The sequence below is a fragment of the Littorina saxatilis genome, linkage group LG9 (assembly GCF_037325665.1).
Source record: "Littorina saxatilis isolate snail1 linkage group LG9, US_GU_Lsax_2.0, whole genome shotgun sequence".
Classification (NCBI taxonomy): domain Eukaryota; kingdom Metazoa; phylum Mollusca; class Gastropoda; order Littorinimorpha; family Littorinidae; genus Littorina; species Littorina saxatilis.
The window spans coordinates 46,144,573-46,163,238 of NC_090253.1; the positions used below are offsets into that span (position 1 = coordinate 46,144,573).

Consider the following 18,666-nt stretch of genomic DNA (forward strand, 5'->3'; position numbering starts at 1 on the left):
AATAAGACACAACATCAAAAATGAATACAGATTTGATCTGCAAGGAGGAAATATCAAACCAACCCACATCCCAAACCTAAAGCAGCTCATGACAAACTTTTGGTACACACTTTGCAAAATAATACTCTAATTTATAACCAGCTGCATTACACGCTGCCAACAGAGAGAGAACAAGTCGCGTAAGGCGACATTACAACATTTAGTCAAGTAGCTGTCGAACTCACAGAATGAAACTGAACGTTCAACCCAATCACGTTCTATGATGATTTGGATACATAAATAACAAGTCGCGTGAAGCGAAATTACAACATTTAGTCAATCTGTCGAACCCACAGAATACAAGAAACTAAGTCCATCTCACGATGAACACGAGCCGAAATCATATGCACTCGACTTATGAAATAGAAAGAAATCAAATACGACGAAGAGAAGAAAAAGTTTGAAAGTACCATTGAACTTCCATGTGGGCGTGTGGCTGAGCTTAAAATAGAAATGTTGTTGCAATCTGTTAGGCACTTTCCCTTTTGACAGGTAGTTTTTGCATGTACAGCAAAACACGGCCTTTTTTACAAATCCTAAAGACTGTCGGAAACTTCGCATGCTCTCTTGTGAACGCCATGTGAAACATTGATTCTGAAACAAAAAGCTATGGCATGAATGACAATGGAAAGACGGTCTCTCTCTGATTCCAAGTTCATAATGACAGTTATGAAGTGCTGAATTTAGAAAATCTGTAGATGAAGTAAAATCATTTGAATGTTGGCTTGTTGAAACTTCAAAACAAACAGCCACCTCGACCTCGTCTATATCATTATTTGAAAGAATGCAAACTTCCTTTGAAACACCAACATTTGTATGGAAAACTTCTGTTTCTGTCATCTTTGATTTCATTTGACAACTTGGACTGATGGCATCTTCCAGAGATATATCCATTACTTTCAACTTGCGCCTCTTTGTATTCCTGTAAGCCTGCCACTTATTTATAAAAAGAAACGTTTGATACTTTTACCAAACAGTTAGTATAATGCACGCTCTACCTGTAACTCAGCTGAATGACTTCCGCCCTGTGGCACTGACATCTGTCATCATGAAGGTCCTGGAGCGGTTGATTCTGCGGCACCTGCGGGCTTTCACGGGTCACCTGTCTGACCCACTCCAGTTTGCTTACCAAGCCAACAGGTCGATGATGCCGTCGCCATGGGTCTTCATTTTGTCTTGCAGCACCTTGAGAACCCTCGCACCTACGCTAGAATGTTGTTCATTGATTATTCCTCCGCATTCAACACGATCATCCCTCACAAGCTCCTCCACAAACTGATTGGTCTCGATGTCCCTCTCTCTCTCTGCCACTGGCTTCTAGACTTCTTGCTTGACCGTCCTCAGGTCGTCCGAATCAACAACTCACTCTCTGCCTCACTCACTCTAAACACTGGTGCCCCGCAGGGTTGTGTTCTGTCCCCTCTACTCTTCACCCTTTTCACCAACGACTGCACCTCCGCTCACCCATCCACATACATAATCAAATTCTCAGACGACACCACCATTGAAGGCCTGATTTCTGACTCCAATGAGGACGCATACCGGGGGGAGGTTCAAAGAGTGGTTGAGTGGTGCTCTGAAAATGATCTCGAGCTAAACGTTCTTAAAACAAAAGAAGTCGTTATCGACCCTCGACGAAAGAAAGACCCCATCTTGCCCCTTGAAATAAATGGGGAAGCTGTAGAACAGGTCTCTTCATTCAAATTTCTCGGCACACTGATCTCTGAAGACCTGAAATGGGACGGGAACACCACGTCCATCATTAAGAAGTGCCAGCAGCGGCTGCACTTCCTGAGACAGTTGCGCAAGTTCCGTATGTCACAGCAAATCATGGCGCAGTTCTATCGCGCAGTCGTTGAGAGCACCCTGTGTTTTTCTATCACGGTCTGGTATGGCAGCACCACTGAGAAAGAGAAACAGCTACTGGAGAGCATTGTGCGGACAGCCTCCAAAATCGCGGGCTGTGACTTCCCTTCCGTTGCCTCTATTTTTGAGTTGCGCTCAGGTCGAAAAGCAGGAAAGATTGTTCGCGACCCCTCCCACCCGGCAAACCACTTCTTCGAGCCTCTTCCATCTGGTAGGCGCTACAGAGCTTTGAAAGCCAGAACTAGTCGCTTTCGCTCTAGCTTCATTCCCCATGCTGTACTGACAACTCCTGTAGTGAAGACGTTGTAATATACTGTAGTTATAGGATTGGGGGTGGGGGGGGTGGGTGGGGGTTCTTTTGTTACTTAGTCCTTTCACTGCATTCCATTACTGTTCTCATAACTTGTGATAGTGGAAATATGTGCAATGTGGAATGGTCCTTAATTTTTAGGTGCTGGAGTAGTTCTGTGATGGTAGTAGTTTTGTGCAATGCGACTCTAGGTTCAGGTGCTTGAGTAGATCTGTGATAGTCTGTTAATACTGTTGTTTTAAACTGTCTAACTGGCTAGATTATGATTATATAATTTTATGTGATGATCTGACTAAATGATAATAATTACGTGTACTACTTACTTTTAAATGGATTATACATTTTAGGTATTGTTCTAGTATTCACTAATGTTGTATTGATATTACTGGCACCCCTTTTAAACTGATATGGTTTTTACCTTTACAAGGCGACGATGTGAATTTGTGATGTAGATATGTGGCTGGTTATGTGTGAGTATGTAAATAATTGTGTGTGTGTGTGTGTGAATTGTGTCTGTGTGTGCATGACAGTGTAATGTACGTATGTATGCATGCATGGTGATGTGTGTCTGCATATGTGTCTGGTTGGTTTTTATTTTATTTTTACCGTGCCGTGCCAAGATGAAATCCTTTTGCAAAATTGGTGAATAAATATCTTGTATTTTGTATCTTGTATCTTGTATTCGTCTTTAAATTCTGCAAGACTGAAGCGAAAGAGGTCTGTCTCAGTTTTGTCGTCAGTTTGTTGTGTACATTTACACACGCACAACGAACAACACATGCACAGGCCCGGGGGAAGCTCTCCTCTTTCTTATGTCCGACCATAGACGTATACATGTAGTTTACATGTTTATTAGTCATCTATTTGATTGATTACGTGTATGATATGACGGAGAGTTGCATCGGTTTGATGCCGTGAACCCAACCGTGGCTGTGGCTGTCGTTTGAAGTAGCCTACTTCTTTATAAAGATTCATTTACATTCTACTTCTGACCAAGGCATGTTTGGTACCTACTGAATCCTTGTTGCGTGTAGTTTACCAGGCACGTTGCCCAAAGTTGTATTCTTGTGGAGCATAAAATAAAACGTGTTACAAAGTTATCTCAAAACTCTGCAGTGACTGCTCGCGCAGCAGGTCAGCTAATTATAGCACGCAGCCTCCACAGACAGCTTTCGAGCCGAGACCATATGACTCGCGGCTCGTCAATAACTGCACGCTCTGCAGTGTTTTCAGTCACGAGAATAAAATAGCTTCGTCAATCCACGCGGCAAGGAAGTCGCTCAATTTTTGCGTGCAACACAAGTAAACAGACATGCAAGAATTAATGGCGACGGGTTCAAGTTTAGGTCGCTCCAGGAGAAAAATTCCTGCCGATGTTCGCCTTTAAGCTGTAAACTGAGAGTGACCTCTTCGGCTGTAAACTGACAGTGACCTCAGAGTCTGACAAAAACCTAGAAGTTAGGTGATACGCACAGTTTTTAAACTTTTGGGTTGATCTTCCGGGAAACTATGGTTACGTTTGAACACGAAGCTGGTGCGCTATGATATCTGTTGTTGTTGTTCTTGTTGTTGTTGTTTTTGTTGTTGTTGTTGTTGTAGTTGGTGGTGGTGGTGGTGTTGTTGTTTCGACGTGTCGTGCCCGACAAGGAGCTGGGGTTGGGTTGGGAAGCGTTTTGGGGTTGGGGGAAGGGAGGGGCAGGTTTGTGATCGTTTTTCTCCCCCCTCCCTTTTTATTGAATTAGTCATTCAGGAGGATCAGCATATTTCTGTTACTGTGTCCAAAGCAAAGCAAAAAAAATAAAATGTCAACGACACGTGGACTTCAGTTTGAAACAAGTGAAAGCCGTGAGTCACAAAAGCCAAGAAGTCAAGTGTTCAAAGCGTAGGGGAGACCGGGGCTAGTCCGCCCCCGCGGCACATCCGTCTTTGTCTGTTTATTCTTACGTTTGCCACCTTTTAGTCATTCACACCATGTGGGAGTGGTGTCCCTTCTTCCCGCCATATCCTGCAGAAGTTCAGAGGTTGCGCGCCCATATATCGTGAGTACAGATCACAAAAAGTGTTTTTCTTCCTTTTTGTAACATGAATGCATAGCAGTTGACTTAGGTTTTGATGCATTACCTCTGAGAACAAATACTAAGTCTTGGTGTCGAGTGAAAGTGCGTTAATTAAGGTCGAGTTCTGACGAAAGTTTTGCTTCTTCCTTCCCATGTTGTGCTCGTTATCTGGCACTAGAGTTGCCTGCCCGTGCAGGGGCAAGTCCGCCTATTTGTCATGGGGCATGTTCGCCGTAAGCAGTATGTACAACAAATGTTCATGCGCACATAAAAACTGTCTGCACATTGATATCAGCTACACATTTGTCTTGATGTAAAATAAAAAATCAGTCTTCTAGTTCATCAAACTCGCCAGTTATGCTACCAAAAGCATAAAAGTAGGCGGACTAGCCCCGGTCTCCCCTACTGCTCGTCGACCCCTGGCTTGATCTTAAGTTTTTTCATTAAAACACCAAGCTGGTACGCCATGATGTCAGTTGAAGTTCATTGTCATGGACACAATTTTGTCGGACAAGGAGCGACGGTTGGCTTGATCTAAACGGGGGGGGGGTATGGTAGGTATGGGGGTGTTTTTCTTTTTGGAGGGGAGAAGAGGCGAACGTAATGATAAGATCCACTTACCTGCAAAACAAAACTGCAAAATGACAGGTGTGGATGTTGACCGGTGAAGAGTTCAGGCAGCTTCCAGGTGAACTACGTGCACAGGTCACTGCATGCAGGGTTATACGTACCAATGAATTCATTTACTATTGTATCGCGGAGTTGACAATATGTTCACATGTGGTGTTTTTCCAAAATTAAAAAGAGTTCAGATGAACCTCTATTCACCTCTCACTTCAAGCATGGGCTACCTGAAAGACAAATTAAAAGGAACCAACGTTAGAGGACTCAAAGTTGGTGAAAGATTAGTATAGGTCTCGCCGCCGAAGTGACTTCATCCGTTTTCCTCTGACAAGGTGGTCCACTTTTCTTCGTGCACTGACTCCAACAACAGTTGTTGCAATTACAACAACAACGCCAACACCATCACCAAAAATAAAACAACAAGGGCCCGCCGTTGTAACCACTGCAAGCACGTTCACGGTAAAGATGACGACAATGACAGCAACCCTCCGCATGCTGCTGCTGATATGCATCAGCCTCGGCCAGATCCGACTGGTGAGAATGCAAATCCCGAACGTGACCGTAGATGGCGTGTACCTCATCGCCATGGTTGCTGACCCATACATCAGAACGGAAATGTTCCTGCAGTTCAACAGAAGCGATGCTGGCTTCGCGGCCTACGGTCGAGGTGATGCTGCTGCAGGTCTGGTTGTGGCAGTATACCTCAAGGCTGGAACAATAGTAACCTGCATATACACTGGAAATCCGAAACGCGCCAGCGGAGTGTCCGTGGGCTTTGCGTCCTACGTAAAGGTCAGGCTATATATCATATATGTATATCTTTATTTTTTTTTTGGGGGGGGGGGGGGGCGGGGGTGGTACCTCAGTTGCATGCAGGCTGCTATCACCCTTCTTTTTCTGCCTTTTTTTTTTACAGGCGGGGAGCATCTTCCTTCATAGGTCTTTTTCTTTATCAATCAAATTCTTACAGTTTTAAATCAACAATCAGGTTTATAACTTAATAACGTATCTAGAAAAAAATGTAATAAAAAGAAACAAGTCATACTATTGGGGTTCTTCTATTTTTGTTCTTAACCTAATCTCCTCTGGCAATGATTTGCTGAAAACTGCTCCAAAACTATGCCAAGAAAAGAAATGAATATTTAATCCGCGAGTGGATTGCTTCGCCATGCAAGCTCTTCTGTGTCGGGAGCCGGATTCCGTTCGTCATCATAGTTCATCTTGTCCCCCTGGCCTTCGTCCGAGCATTGTGAAAATAATTATAAGATTCAGTATTGAATAAGGAATGTCAAAGCTATGAATCACGTAGAATCTAATTTTCCCCATATCAGAAAGGGTGACATGGTCATGTGTTTTTTTCTTTTCAAATGTGTTCTTAATTTGTTCTGAAAATATGTTCAGAGAGACGTTGTCTTTGTTTTGATACACCATACAGCTCATACATTTCTGTACTTTTTTCAGTTCGGTGAATATATTATATACCAAGCATTTTTTACTTTATGTTAAAGTCGTACTTTATCGTTTTACTAGTCGTGTTAATGGTCATCGTGTCTTTCCAGCATTTTGGGTTGGACCGGCACGGTTGGCCTAGTGGTAAGGCGCCCCGTGATCGGGAGGTCGTGGGTTCGAACCCCGGCCGGGTCATACCTAAGACTTTAAAATTGGCAATCTAGTGGCTGTTCCGCCTGGCGTCTGGCATAATGGGGTTAGTGCTAGGACTGGTTGGTCCGGTGTCAGAATAATGTGACTGGGTGAGACATGAAGCCTGTGCTGCGACTTCTGTCTTGTGTGTGGCGCACGTTATATGTCAAAGCAGTACAGCCCTGGGGTGTTATGTATGAGTGACGTCTAAACGTTTAGGCGGCGTGCAAACAGCGAGTGCCGCCAACCGCGAGGTACACGGTATGCACGGGTGGCGACTACACGCTTGTTCCACCGAAACTGGCGACTAAATTTAGACGTGCTCCGGAGTTCGTCTAAATGGTTTACACGCCGACTTCAGCGAACAGAATGGCCATTTTCATGGTTTTCCGCCATCAAAGTCGACGAATGTTGCGCCGTAATCGTTTTTAGACAGAACCCAATAGTTGGAAGTGCTGGACTAAAAAGTTTTTTTTTGCGAGATTCACTTCCCTTGTCATATTATTTTAGAACCAACACCGATAAGATTAGCGAAGACATCTTTGATTCGTTTCAGCGCAAAGTAGCACTCACCCATGTTTCACTGCTCTCCGTCTCTGAATAGTCGAACTCTACCCCGTGCGAGGAAGCGGGAGGATGTTATCAAATGACCCTAGCGCATGCGCAAAGGAAGGAATTCCTTGTTATAAAAATAGATTGACTGGTGACCTTGCTTTACACGGCAACTTGAAAGTCGGCGGTCTGGTCGGCACCCGTGCATACCGACTGAGCGCCTGCGGTAGGTGGCGACTTTCAAGTCATGACTTCGCTGAAGTCGGCGTGTACTTTCGACGGCACTCATGCATAACACCCGTTTGGCCCTTCGTGGTCGGCTGGGCGTTAAGCAAGCAAAGAAACAACATTTTGTGTTGGTTGTTTCAGTCAGCGTCATTTTGTTGTTGCCATCATACATGTCACTTCTGTTTGCGTACACAACTTTTTGTGTTTCTTAATAGAGTGTGAATGATCATTGTTTGCAGATAATATTATTTGTGATGTGAAAAATGAAATAAAAGCAAAAGCATAATACATGTAGAAAAAAAAGAAGGGTGAACTGTCCTGGTGTTAAGTTGTATGTTGAAGAGACGTAGAACAGAGCTGGTAATCTTAATTTGCATTTCGTTTCGGTAAATAAGAGTAAAGCAGTCTCACTCTGTTATCATTATCCGGTCTGGAGTTTGTAGTTCATGTTGCCGATCGATTTGTATTGTGTGTCAATTATGTTGTCATTATCCGGTCTGGAGTTTGTAGTTCATGTTGCCGATCGATTCGTATTGTGTGTCAATTATGTTGTTATTATCCGGTCTAGAGTTTGTAGTTCATGTTGACGATCGATTCGTATTCTGTGTCAATTCTTTAATCTTTAAGTTTCAACTGCAAGTGCTGAACTCCACCTGTGTATCTTACAACTGCTGCAATCAATTGACTGCCTGTCCAGTTAGTGAAGCAGGTTGCCTCTCTCTTTGAAATGGGCCGTCACCTTGTGTCCCATGGTCAGGCCCGGGTAGCCCGCAGAAGGCGTTAAGCTATGTGCCTCCTGCCTGACTCGGGTGTCTTGGATAGTCTGAGAAGTTTTGAGTATGTGTGATTTCCTTTTTATCAGGGAGAATCAGTCAAGCTGCCAACCGGGGGCCCGGGTAGCTCGGGTGGTAGAGCACATGATTTGTGATCGTAAGGTCGCAGGTTCGAATCCGGGCCGGGACGGACACGGGTTAACTTTAAGTGCAGACCCAGAGACGGTATCTATCTCCCACCCCCGTGTCACCACAGTGGCACTTAAAAGACCTCGGTCATTCTGCCATAAGTGCAGATGGCTGCTACCACCTGAACACGCATACACGTGTGTAACTCATTTAAAGTCGGGTTAAAACCCGAGAACATGCCCCTAATGGCCCTGCCGTGAGGGCGTAAATCTTGAATTTCTCTCTCAGCTGCCAACCGGACTGGTACGTTTTCGCCTCCTTCCACCCAGCACCCACCCCCCCCCCCCTCCCCCTCCTTCCTCTTGCCTATAACCAATATAATGTTAACTGTTGGGAATGTTGTGGTCAGTCAGATTTTGATTGAATGGATGAATGCTGTCTGCTTTCCAAGATAAAGTTTCATTGAGTCTATTCATGCCAGAGGGTAAAGGACAACGTGGGAGACACGGGCGAGTGAGGACGTGGTTTTGTAGTGTGCTCCACTGATGAACAAGATGCAGTTCACTTTGTATTGAGTCTTATGGCCACCCGGCTGCGAAATTTTCACACGTCAGTTACGGGCCTTCAATCCCGAAGGCTGGTTCCGAGTAACTACGAACGTAATCGGAAGTTCTTTTTCTTTATTTGGTGTTTAACGTCGTTTTCAACCACGAATGTTATATCGCGACGGGGAAAGGGGGGAGATGGGATAGAGCCACTTGTCAATTGTTTCTTGTTCACAAAAGCACTAATCAAAAATTTGACCAGGGGCTTGCAACGTAGTACAATGTATTACCTTACTGGGAGAATGCAAGTTTCCAGTACAAAGGAATTAACATTTCTTACATTCTGCTTGACTAAAATCTTAACAAAAATTGACTATATTCTATACAAGAAACACTTAACAAGGATAAAAGGAGAAACAGAATCCGTTAGTCGCCTCCTACGACATGCTGGGGAGCATCGGGCAAATTCCTTCTCGTCCCAACCAATATGGGACTCCCCCTAACCCGCGGAAGTTCCGATGTTTACCAAGTCAAAGAGCTGAGTCGAACACTATCCTTGCGTCATCCAGAGATACTGTACATATCTCTGCGTCATCTTTATGCAAGCAGCTTCGGAGATTTCAAAATGTTTGCTGTGTGCAACACATGTTCAACGACAACATCTAATACGGATATTTTGGATGTTTTGAAGGAAAGAACTTCTTTTTCTTGTCGTAAAACTAAAATACACCCTCTAATTAACAAGAAGAGCAAACGCTCGATCGAGTCACTTTCGCAGTTATGAATATTATATGAGGCATCAGATGGACAGGAAGAAATTGCTATTCACAACACAATGCATACATGAAGAAAAGTTTGAATCAAATCCGATGAATAGTTTCAGAGATATGATATTTCAATTTTTTTCCTTCAAGACATACCTGTGACCTTGAAAAAGGTCAAAGGTCACCAAAGCAGACGTCAAAGTGTAGAGGTCACTGGGAGTCACGTTCACATAAAATTTGAGCCCGGTCACTTTTATAGTTTCCGAGAAAAGCCCAACGTTAAGTTGTGTGTTGCCGAACAGAAAAGGCTAGTTATCTCCCTTGTTTTTCTGATAACGTTCGTAAAAGGCTACAGATGTAAATACTTTGATGTAAAGAATAATCCTACAAAGTTTCAATCACATCCGATGAACTTTGTCAAAGATATAAAATGTCTAATTTTTCCTTTGACGCTGACCTGTGACCTTGAAAAAGGTCAAAGGTCAACGAAACCATCGTTAAAGTGTAGAGGTCATTGGAGGTCACGACTAAACAAAATATGAGCCCGATCGCTTTGATAGTTTCCGAGAAAAGTCCAACGTTAAGGTGGTGTCTACGGACGGCCGGCCGGACGGCCGGCCGGACGACCGGCCGGACAGACTAACACTGACCGATTACATAGAGTCACTTTTTCTCAAGTGACTCAAAAAGCATGCACTCGTATAGGAGCCACAAACCGCATGCATGCTGGCACACGCTGATGCTGGTGATTCTGACTGTACACTGTTACAACTTAGATCTAACTGAACTTGATCACGTTAGATCAACAGTGATATGATTTTGCAGAAACTAAAAAGGCACTCGGAGTCCAGTAACAACATATTGAAGTATCTGTGAATGTGTTTCTGGCAATTAAATGGGAACTCTGGTGTACAAGAGGTCTAAAAAGTGTAAACAGGTTGTCTGCAGTAAAACAACAGCACCGTTTTACTGGATAGTTCTGCAGGCTGGGAGTTTGTAAGCCTCAGCATGGATTGAGCGAGTGCTGAGTGCAATTAATTTCGCTCTATCGTATTAATTCACACATTGACCCTGCAGCAGTGACGATCATCTCTAGATTGCATTCGGCAAAGTTCGTCGCTCGGATTGCACTCATTCCAGCATTACCGCCCAGCCAGCAAAATTATGCGCAGGGAATGCGTCTCGCAGTCGCCAAATGATGCGTTCCAACTCACGCCGGGGACGGTGTTCCGCCTTATTTCAGCCGGGCTCGTTGTTCCTCCGTTTTCAGCCGGGCCCGATGTCACGCAAACGTGTCTTCATATAAACACAAACTATGACTTTCACACTTGTCTAAGCTAAAATTGATGAATGTCAGTAGAAAGGGGAATAATTGCTTTCTTTGTAGACAGCTACTTACGTCTATTGATTCTCTGGCTAATTGACAGTGGCCGAATGTAAGGCCTGCATGCGGATTTTTGTGTGAAAAATGAAGGTTCAATGTAAATTTCTCTCAAACATGGATTTGAACAACAAATATTCCTCTATTGTTACTATTTTGGGTATAGCTATGTTCATCTGTATCAATTTCGTGCTTCGTAACGTCATCATTATGTCATAAGAAGCAATCAAAACAAGCAAGTGGTGAACGTTTTGTTCCGCGCTGGGCCCCCTACATTTTTGTCTGCGTTCCGCGCTGGGCTTGCTTTTGTTCCGCGCTGGGCCCTAGGAAATGACAGAAAGATGTGCAATTGTTATGGAAATTAAAAGATGTTGTTCCTCTGCAAGTGTGTGAATGTAGGCATTATTAGCCTATATGTGTTACAACGATGTTAAATATGCTGTTCCATGTATACAGATAGTCTCAATAGTGCAGTGTGAGGGGTTTGCACACTTCTTTTAGACTCTTAGACTTTTATGTTTTTTCAAAAATGTGACTCATGTAAAAAGACTTTTCCATTTCTTTACCAGGGAAAAAAACCTTACATCATAGTATTTCAGCTACAATAAAGTGTAACCACCCCCCCCCCACACACACACACGCACACACGCACACACACATATTCACACACACGCATACACACACACACACACACAAACACACGCGCACGCGCGCACACACAGTCAATGAGAACAATTTTCTTTTAACTGTATCACTCTTTTCTTCGACTGATATTTTTTCAAAGTAGACAACGCTCACCTCCCACGTGCAAAACGCAGTGATATGCACACGCCAGAATAGCGCGGTAGCGTATTGTACTAAGCAGGAAAGCGCGCTTTTCTGTATTCGCGTTAACTTTCTGAGCTTGTTTTGAATACAACCTATCATATCTATATGTTTTTGGAATCAGGAAACAATAAAGAATAAGATGAAATCTTTTTTGGATCAATTTCTTAAATTCTAGTCGTAAGACTAATTAATCTATTTTCGTTAATTGTGATCACATTTTAAGAGTAAACATGACATATGTATATATTTTTAGATTCAGAATGTGATGAAGAAAACGATGCAATCAATTTTAAATCTGTTTGCGAAAAATCGATTTTAATGACAACTTTAATTAGCAAACTCATCAATTAATTTGTAAGCCTCCAAGCTGAAATGCAATACCAAAGTCCAGGCGTCGTCGAAGATTACTTTACCAAAATTTCAACCAATTTGGTTTAAAGGCACAGTGCAGCTCACAGCCTTTGTTTTGCGTTTTTGTTGCAGCTGAGTGCATTTACAGTTCAAAAATCCTCCTATGGTAGTAAAACAAACCCAAAACTACCCAACGACGACATCTGTGAAGCTCCACAGTTTCTTGTTCACGCGAGTGCATAAATTAACCTAGTTATTACGTGGTGTTTGGTCGGAGTTCGATTCAACTGAGTGATTCCGGCCTCCATTTTGTTTTACACAAACTCATGATGATGTCTGACATAGTTTGCTAGTGACGTGTCTTTTTGTGCATGATGTGGTGATCTACCTGATCTAAATTTAGATCCAAATATAGGTCAAGACCAGCTGGGTCCGAGTACGAAATTAATTCGTAAAAAAATCGCAGTTCTTGACTCTTTGGGTGCAAGTCAATGAAACTTGGTAGTTCTTCTAACGGATAGCTGCCTGAGGTATGACTAAAAGCCCCAGGGGCTCCGTGCACCTGAATTTGACAATTTCAGTACCTTTAAAAATGAGAGCGTGACAGTGCCGCCTCAACTTTCACGAAAAGCCGGATATGACGTCATCAAAGACATTTATAAAAAAAAAAAAAATGAAAAAACCGTATGGGGATATCATACCCAGGAACTCCCATGTAAAATTTCATGAATATCGGTCAAGTAGTTTTCTTTAAATCGCTCTACACACACACACACACACACACACACACACACACACACACACACACACACACACACACACACACACACACACACACACACACACACACAATGTAATACGAACAAATGTTTATTTATCGACCACATTTGGACAACAACTGAATGAATTCTTCTGTAATTGCAACATGTAACTCAGTATGGTAGTTGAGCACTTCCAGTTCAGTCTTATGTCGTTCTGACACAACCTAAAAGGGTACATCATGTCTGAACATCATCTGTAGAAGAGTGTGACGTTTAAAGCTTAGCTTAAATAATGTCCAACAAAACCCCAGATTCTTCTGTACAGACCCATCAGCCACACAGACCTGAACTGTGAAATACAATTACTCACTAGCAATTTCTCAGGCGAGTCAAATCTTGCATTTATCAAATTATTGCAACTAGCATTGTAAATAAGCCTACAGAGATTACAAAGTTCAATGACTGTAAACCAAATCATGAAGGCTCTTCCATGGCCTGTTGTCTCTTTCTTTTATCACAGGCCTCCAAAAACCAGTCTTGAACGGCCGTCTTCGAGGTCTTGACCTGTGGCACCCGTACAGCTTCACGGAACAGCCTCTGCATGACATTGACAAAACAAAAAATAACATGAACTTAGATCATCAAACAACTATCACTGATTTGAGAAAAGTCTAAAGTTTATTTCCTGACGCCTGTAAACTTGCTAAAAATCATACAGACACACAAACTTGCATACACACCATACGCTTTTACAACACACCAACTATACTTGAGTGAGGAAATTACAACACATTGTAATCCTTGTAGAAGAGAAGTAAAAAAAATACCTACCCTAATATTTGTTTTAAAGTTGCCTTTACTATGACTTTTTATTTGGGGGCCTTCGGAAATTCATAATACATGGACATGTACTATAATAATAATAATAATAATAATAATAATGGAAACTTATAGAGCGCTTACCTAGAAGCTCTAAGCGCTTTACAATGACATTGCTATACACATGTACAAAACCAAAATACAGCATTAAGACACAAAAAGAACAGGAGTACAAAAGCAAATTCATCGTTTAAATCCATGCAGTCACAAACAAACACACGCGTGCGCACGCACATACGCGTGCGCATACACACACACATGCTATCACCACACACATGCACAGATACACACAGACACACGTTCACACACACACACACACACACACACACACGCACACACACACACACACTATGACATGCAGACGCATATGTGACGACTACATACCGTTTGCTAACATCCTTATTTCGTATGTAGTCAAAAATCCATGACACTGACAAATGAGCTCAGGAACTTGGCTTCTAGCAATTTAATGTGAAGTGTAAAAGCTTTGACAACTATCATTCACATGTGAAACATGGCAAATTTAAAATTGATTCCAAAGAACAAAATTTGAGACAGAAATAACTTGTTGTTTTGTAAACATGGATTGTATCTTCTTCCTAAAAGGACCAGGATGATTTTACAAATTATGAAAAACAACTCACTGTTGATGGCTTTTAGTCGCAGCGTACACCATGGTCTCTTTCCCTGCCCTCCCCCAGAGCCCCCTGTCAGCAACCTTGTAGCCTATGGAACACCTTCGCCATCACAGCATCAGCAGTCGTCTTTAGTTCATGTCCACCAACCACACCGAGCTCATGGTCATGGATCTGAAACAAACAAAACAAGCCAACTGAATTCAAAAAATCAAATATTCAGACAGCTCTTCTTCACAAACAAACAATTCAATCTGGAAGCATCATACTGTGACCTAGAACAAAAAATCAATAATCGCACTTGCTTTAAAAAAAAGTTTTTAGAAGAGCAAATGGTGATTGAGCGTAGCATTGTCATAAAAATGTGATCACACACCTCAGGTGACCTGCATCAATCATTCAATGCTATCTCACAAATCTTCATTTGGAAAGCACAAACATAGTTATGCCCATAAGAGAGCGTCAACCGTGATATTATTCAGTGTGGAAAATTTTTTTCTGACCCATAATCCGACGCCTACACGAAGTGAAAATCAGAACTCACAAGAAGGCACTGTTGCATGTTTGTGATTATTTGCTTGAGTGTAGCACTAGCAATTTTGAACTTGAGGAAACAGCGTAGCAATTTCTGTTACAATAAAGCAAGCATCCCTCAAAATCTAGCAGATGGCAGCTCTGGCCTCAGAGCAATATTTGCATTATTTCTCACAGATGCAATGATCACAGAAAACAAATAGTGGTGCAAGCATTTTCCGCACCCCACATGAGAAAAAGAGGCCCATCATTGTGCGTCCCCCATATTAAGCATAGTTTTATCATCAAAATGTGTTCGTTAAATTCACAAATGTGACCAATACGCATAAACCTTGCATGAATTCCCAGGATAATGGGTAACTGGTCATTCAATCAATCAATCAATATCGCGCGTATTCTGTGGGTACAGTTCTAAGCGTAGGGATTTTTTTTATTTTTTTTATTTTATGCAATTCATATCGCGCACATATTCAAGGCGCAGGGGTTTATTTATGCCGTGTGAGATGGAATTTTTTTACACAATACATCACGCATTCACATCGGCCAGCAGATCGCAGCCATTTCGGCGCATATCCTACTTTTCACGGCCTATTATTCCAATGGTCATGACTGAGAACTGCTGAAATGAGACATACAATGATAAACGAAAATTCAGTTTTTATGGTGCCGTATGCGACCCGCGAATCTGGATTCGGATGGCATTTTCACTCTTCCACAACTCCTTAAAAACAAACCACTTCATCAATCAACTTTATGTTTTTGGAAAAAATAGTTCATTCATTCATCTTTCAGACAAAACAAACAGGAACGAATAGAACAGTGTTCTTCTAGGCGAAAAACAAAATCGAAAGTGTGAGAAACTCTCTCTGCCATTAAACTCGAAGCCGAAGAATAAGGCCGTGCGCTATCAAAATTCAAATTCCCAAATATGTCCTTCAGTTGATCAACTTACCTATTCTTGAAGGAAGTCAATCTTCATTTCAGAGAGAATGATAAGATTACCTTGCATCCAATAAGCAAGTCAAAAATACAAGTCAATAAGAAGAAAAAGCAAAAATAACGCCGATACAATGTGGATTGACAGACTTCTAGCCAACAGGAAGTTAGATATTGAAGTATGGCTGACAGACAAGGGAAATAACTTCAATAAATTGCTCTTTGCAGTCAAGGTAACTGTCTCCCCTGGAATTGAACTTTCATCAACAGATTTTCTTCCACAACAAAATAAAACAAGTCGCGTAAGGCGAAAATACATTTAGTCAAGCTGTCGAACTCACAGAATGAAACTGAACGCAATGCAATTTTTCACCAAGACCGTATACTCGTAGCATCGTCAGTCCACCGCTCGTGGCAAAGGCAGTGAAATTGACAAGAAGAAAGGGATAGTAGTTGCGCTGAGAAGGTTAGCACGCTTTTCTGTACCTCTCTTCGTTTTAACTTTCTGAGCGTGTTTTTAATCCAAACATATCATATCCATATGTTTTTGGAATCAGGAACCGACAAGGAATAAGATCAAAGTGTTTTAAAAATGATTTCAAAAATTTAATTTTGATCATAATTTTTTAATTTTCAGAGCTTGTTTTTAATCCAAATATAACATATTTATATGTTTTTGCAATCAGAAATGATGAAGAATAAGATGAACGTAAATTTGGATCGTTTTATAAAAAAGTGTTTTTTTTTTACAATTTTCAGATTTTTAATGACCAAAGTCATTAATAAATTTTAAAACACCAAGCTGAAATGCAATACCGAAGTCCGGCCTTCGTCGAAGATTGCTTGCCCAAAATTTCAATCAATTTGATTGAAAAATGAGGGTGTGACAGTGCTGCCTCAACTTTTACAAAAAGCCAGATATGACGTCATCGAAGGTATTTATCGAAACAAAGAAAAAAAACGTCCGGGGATATCATTCCCAGGAACTCTCATGTAGAATTTCATAAAGATCGGTCCTGTAGTTTGGTCTGAATCGCTCTACACACACACACACACACACACACACACACACACACACACACACACACACACACACACACACACACACACACACACACACACACACACACACACACATACACCACGATCCTCGTTTCGATTCCCCCTCTATGTTAAAACATTTAGTCAAAACTTGACTAAATGTAATAAAATCAAAAAATGCTGAGAACAAATTGTATGTAACCATTAACATCAGCCTTTATTTTGAGTAGATAATTAGTTTCAAAGTTACTTCAGTTTACATTTTTTTTTGTTTAATCTGAATTTTTTCATGTATGATGTTTTTATCTGTTTGTTATGGGTGTTCATATAGATTTCAGTTATCTTTTCTGTTCATATAATAATTTTATTATGCTTTGCATAGATTTTTCCACGACATTATTTTGTGAAAAGCTGATTCCTACAACAATACCAAATCCCCATTACAATAATAATAACAATTAAAACAATTATAATGATAATACAAATTAAAATAATCATTATATTTAATTTAAGATAAAAATAATCAGGATAACAATTAAACAAATAAATGTTAGTAATAACAAAATGATTAAATACAAATTAAATGGGAAAACCATTAAAAAACATTTTTTATTAAACTTTTAAATGTTTTTTTTTTTTAACCGAAACTGTCTTAAAGGTCCTTGTCTACATTTGTATACCGAAATCCCCATTTGACCATTAAAATGCAGAGTCTATTATCTACAAATATCAACAATACACCCCCTTTCGATCAGGAAAGACGAAGCCAGTGTAGCCGTTTGAAAATTCATTGTAGTATTCCAGCGTAGTACTCATAGTAGGATATCCTTACATTTGAAAATGCCAAGCGCAAAACTCCTCTCAAATCCCGTGCATTTCGTGCGTTTAAAAAAAAGCGTGGACAGCACTCCAGTGTCAAACTGTTGCTGCACTTGTTTGGGCGTGGCTATAAGCATAATGACATGAATTTGATTGGTCAGTATTTTTAGGCAAAGCACATGTTCTCAGCAAGCAGAAAACAAAATATTGGAAGCGTGAGTCACGCGAGAGGGGTTCACTAGTCCGAGGGTTCACTAGTCCGAGGGTCCACTAGTCCGAGGGTTAACTAGTCCGAGGGGTCACTAGTCCGAGGGTCCACTAGTCCGAGGGTTCACTAGTCCGAGGGTTCACTAGTCCGAGAGTTCACTAGTCCGAGGGTCCACTAGTCCGAGGGTTAACTAGTTCGAAGGGTCACTAGTCCGAGGGTCCACTAGTCCGAGGGTTCACTAGTCCGAGGGTTCACTATAGACGCTTGAACAAAGGATATTCAATTTGATTTGTTTTTATTTTGTGTGTGTATGTGTGCGTGGATGTGCGTGTGCGTGCGTGCGTGTGTTTTTCACTGCTGTGGGAACCAAATCGAAGAATATTCTCATAAAAACCCTGAGTTGTTTTCATTCAAAAAGATAATGTGGTGTTTTATATTTTGACTGAAGAAATCTCAGACTATTTCCCCCAAGACTCATAAGACTCATTGATTGATTGAAGAAACTTAGTTATTTATATTTTGACTGAAGAAAGGATATTAAGTTTATCAGGATACCGCCCCGACTGGACAATTACGTGATCGAACTGCCTACAGTTTTTAGTCATATTATATAGCACCTCGGGTTTCCTTTTGCCCGTGAGGCAATTAGTTATCCCACCGACCTGAATTATGGAGAGGATCGAGCCTGGGTTGTACTACAGCCTCACACATAATTTCATTGAAATCGGTTCTCAAACATCGGATATCTATTTGCGGACAGACAGA

General features: G+C 41.5%; 1 protein-coding gene across 1 annotated transcript in view; it reads left to right on the forward strand.

The window, feature by feature from the left end:
- The first annotated feature begins 5,346 nt into the window (after nt 1-5,346).
- LOC138976244 (uncharacterized) overlaps nt 5,347-18,666 on the forward strand; it is a 197,598-nt gene continuing 184,278 nt past the window's right edge. Inside the window, exon 1 of the mRNA XM_070349076.1 lies at nt 5,347-5,688. Coding sequence (XP_070205177.1) covers nt 5,362-5,688 — 327 coding nt within the window. The 5' untranslated portion in view covers nt 5,347-5,361. The remainder of the gene's footprint in view (nt 5,689-18,666) is intronic.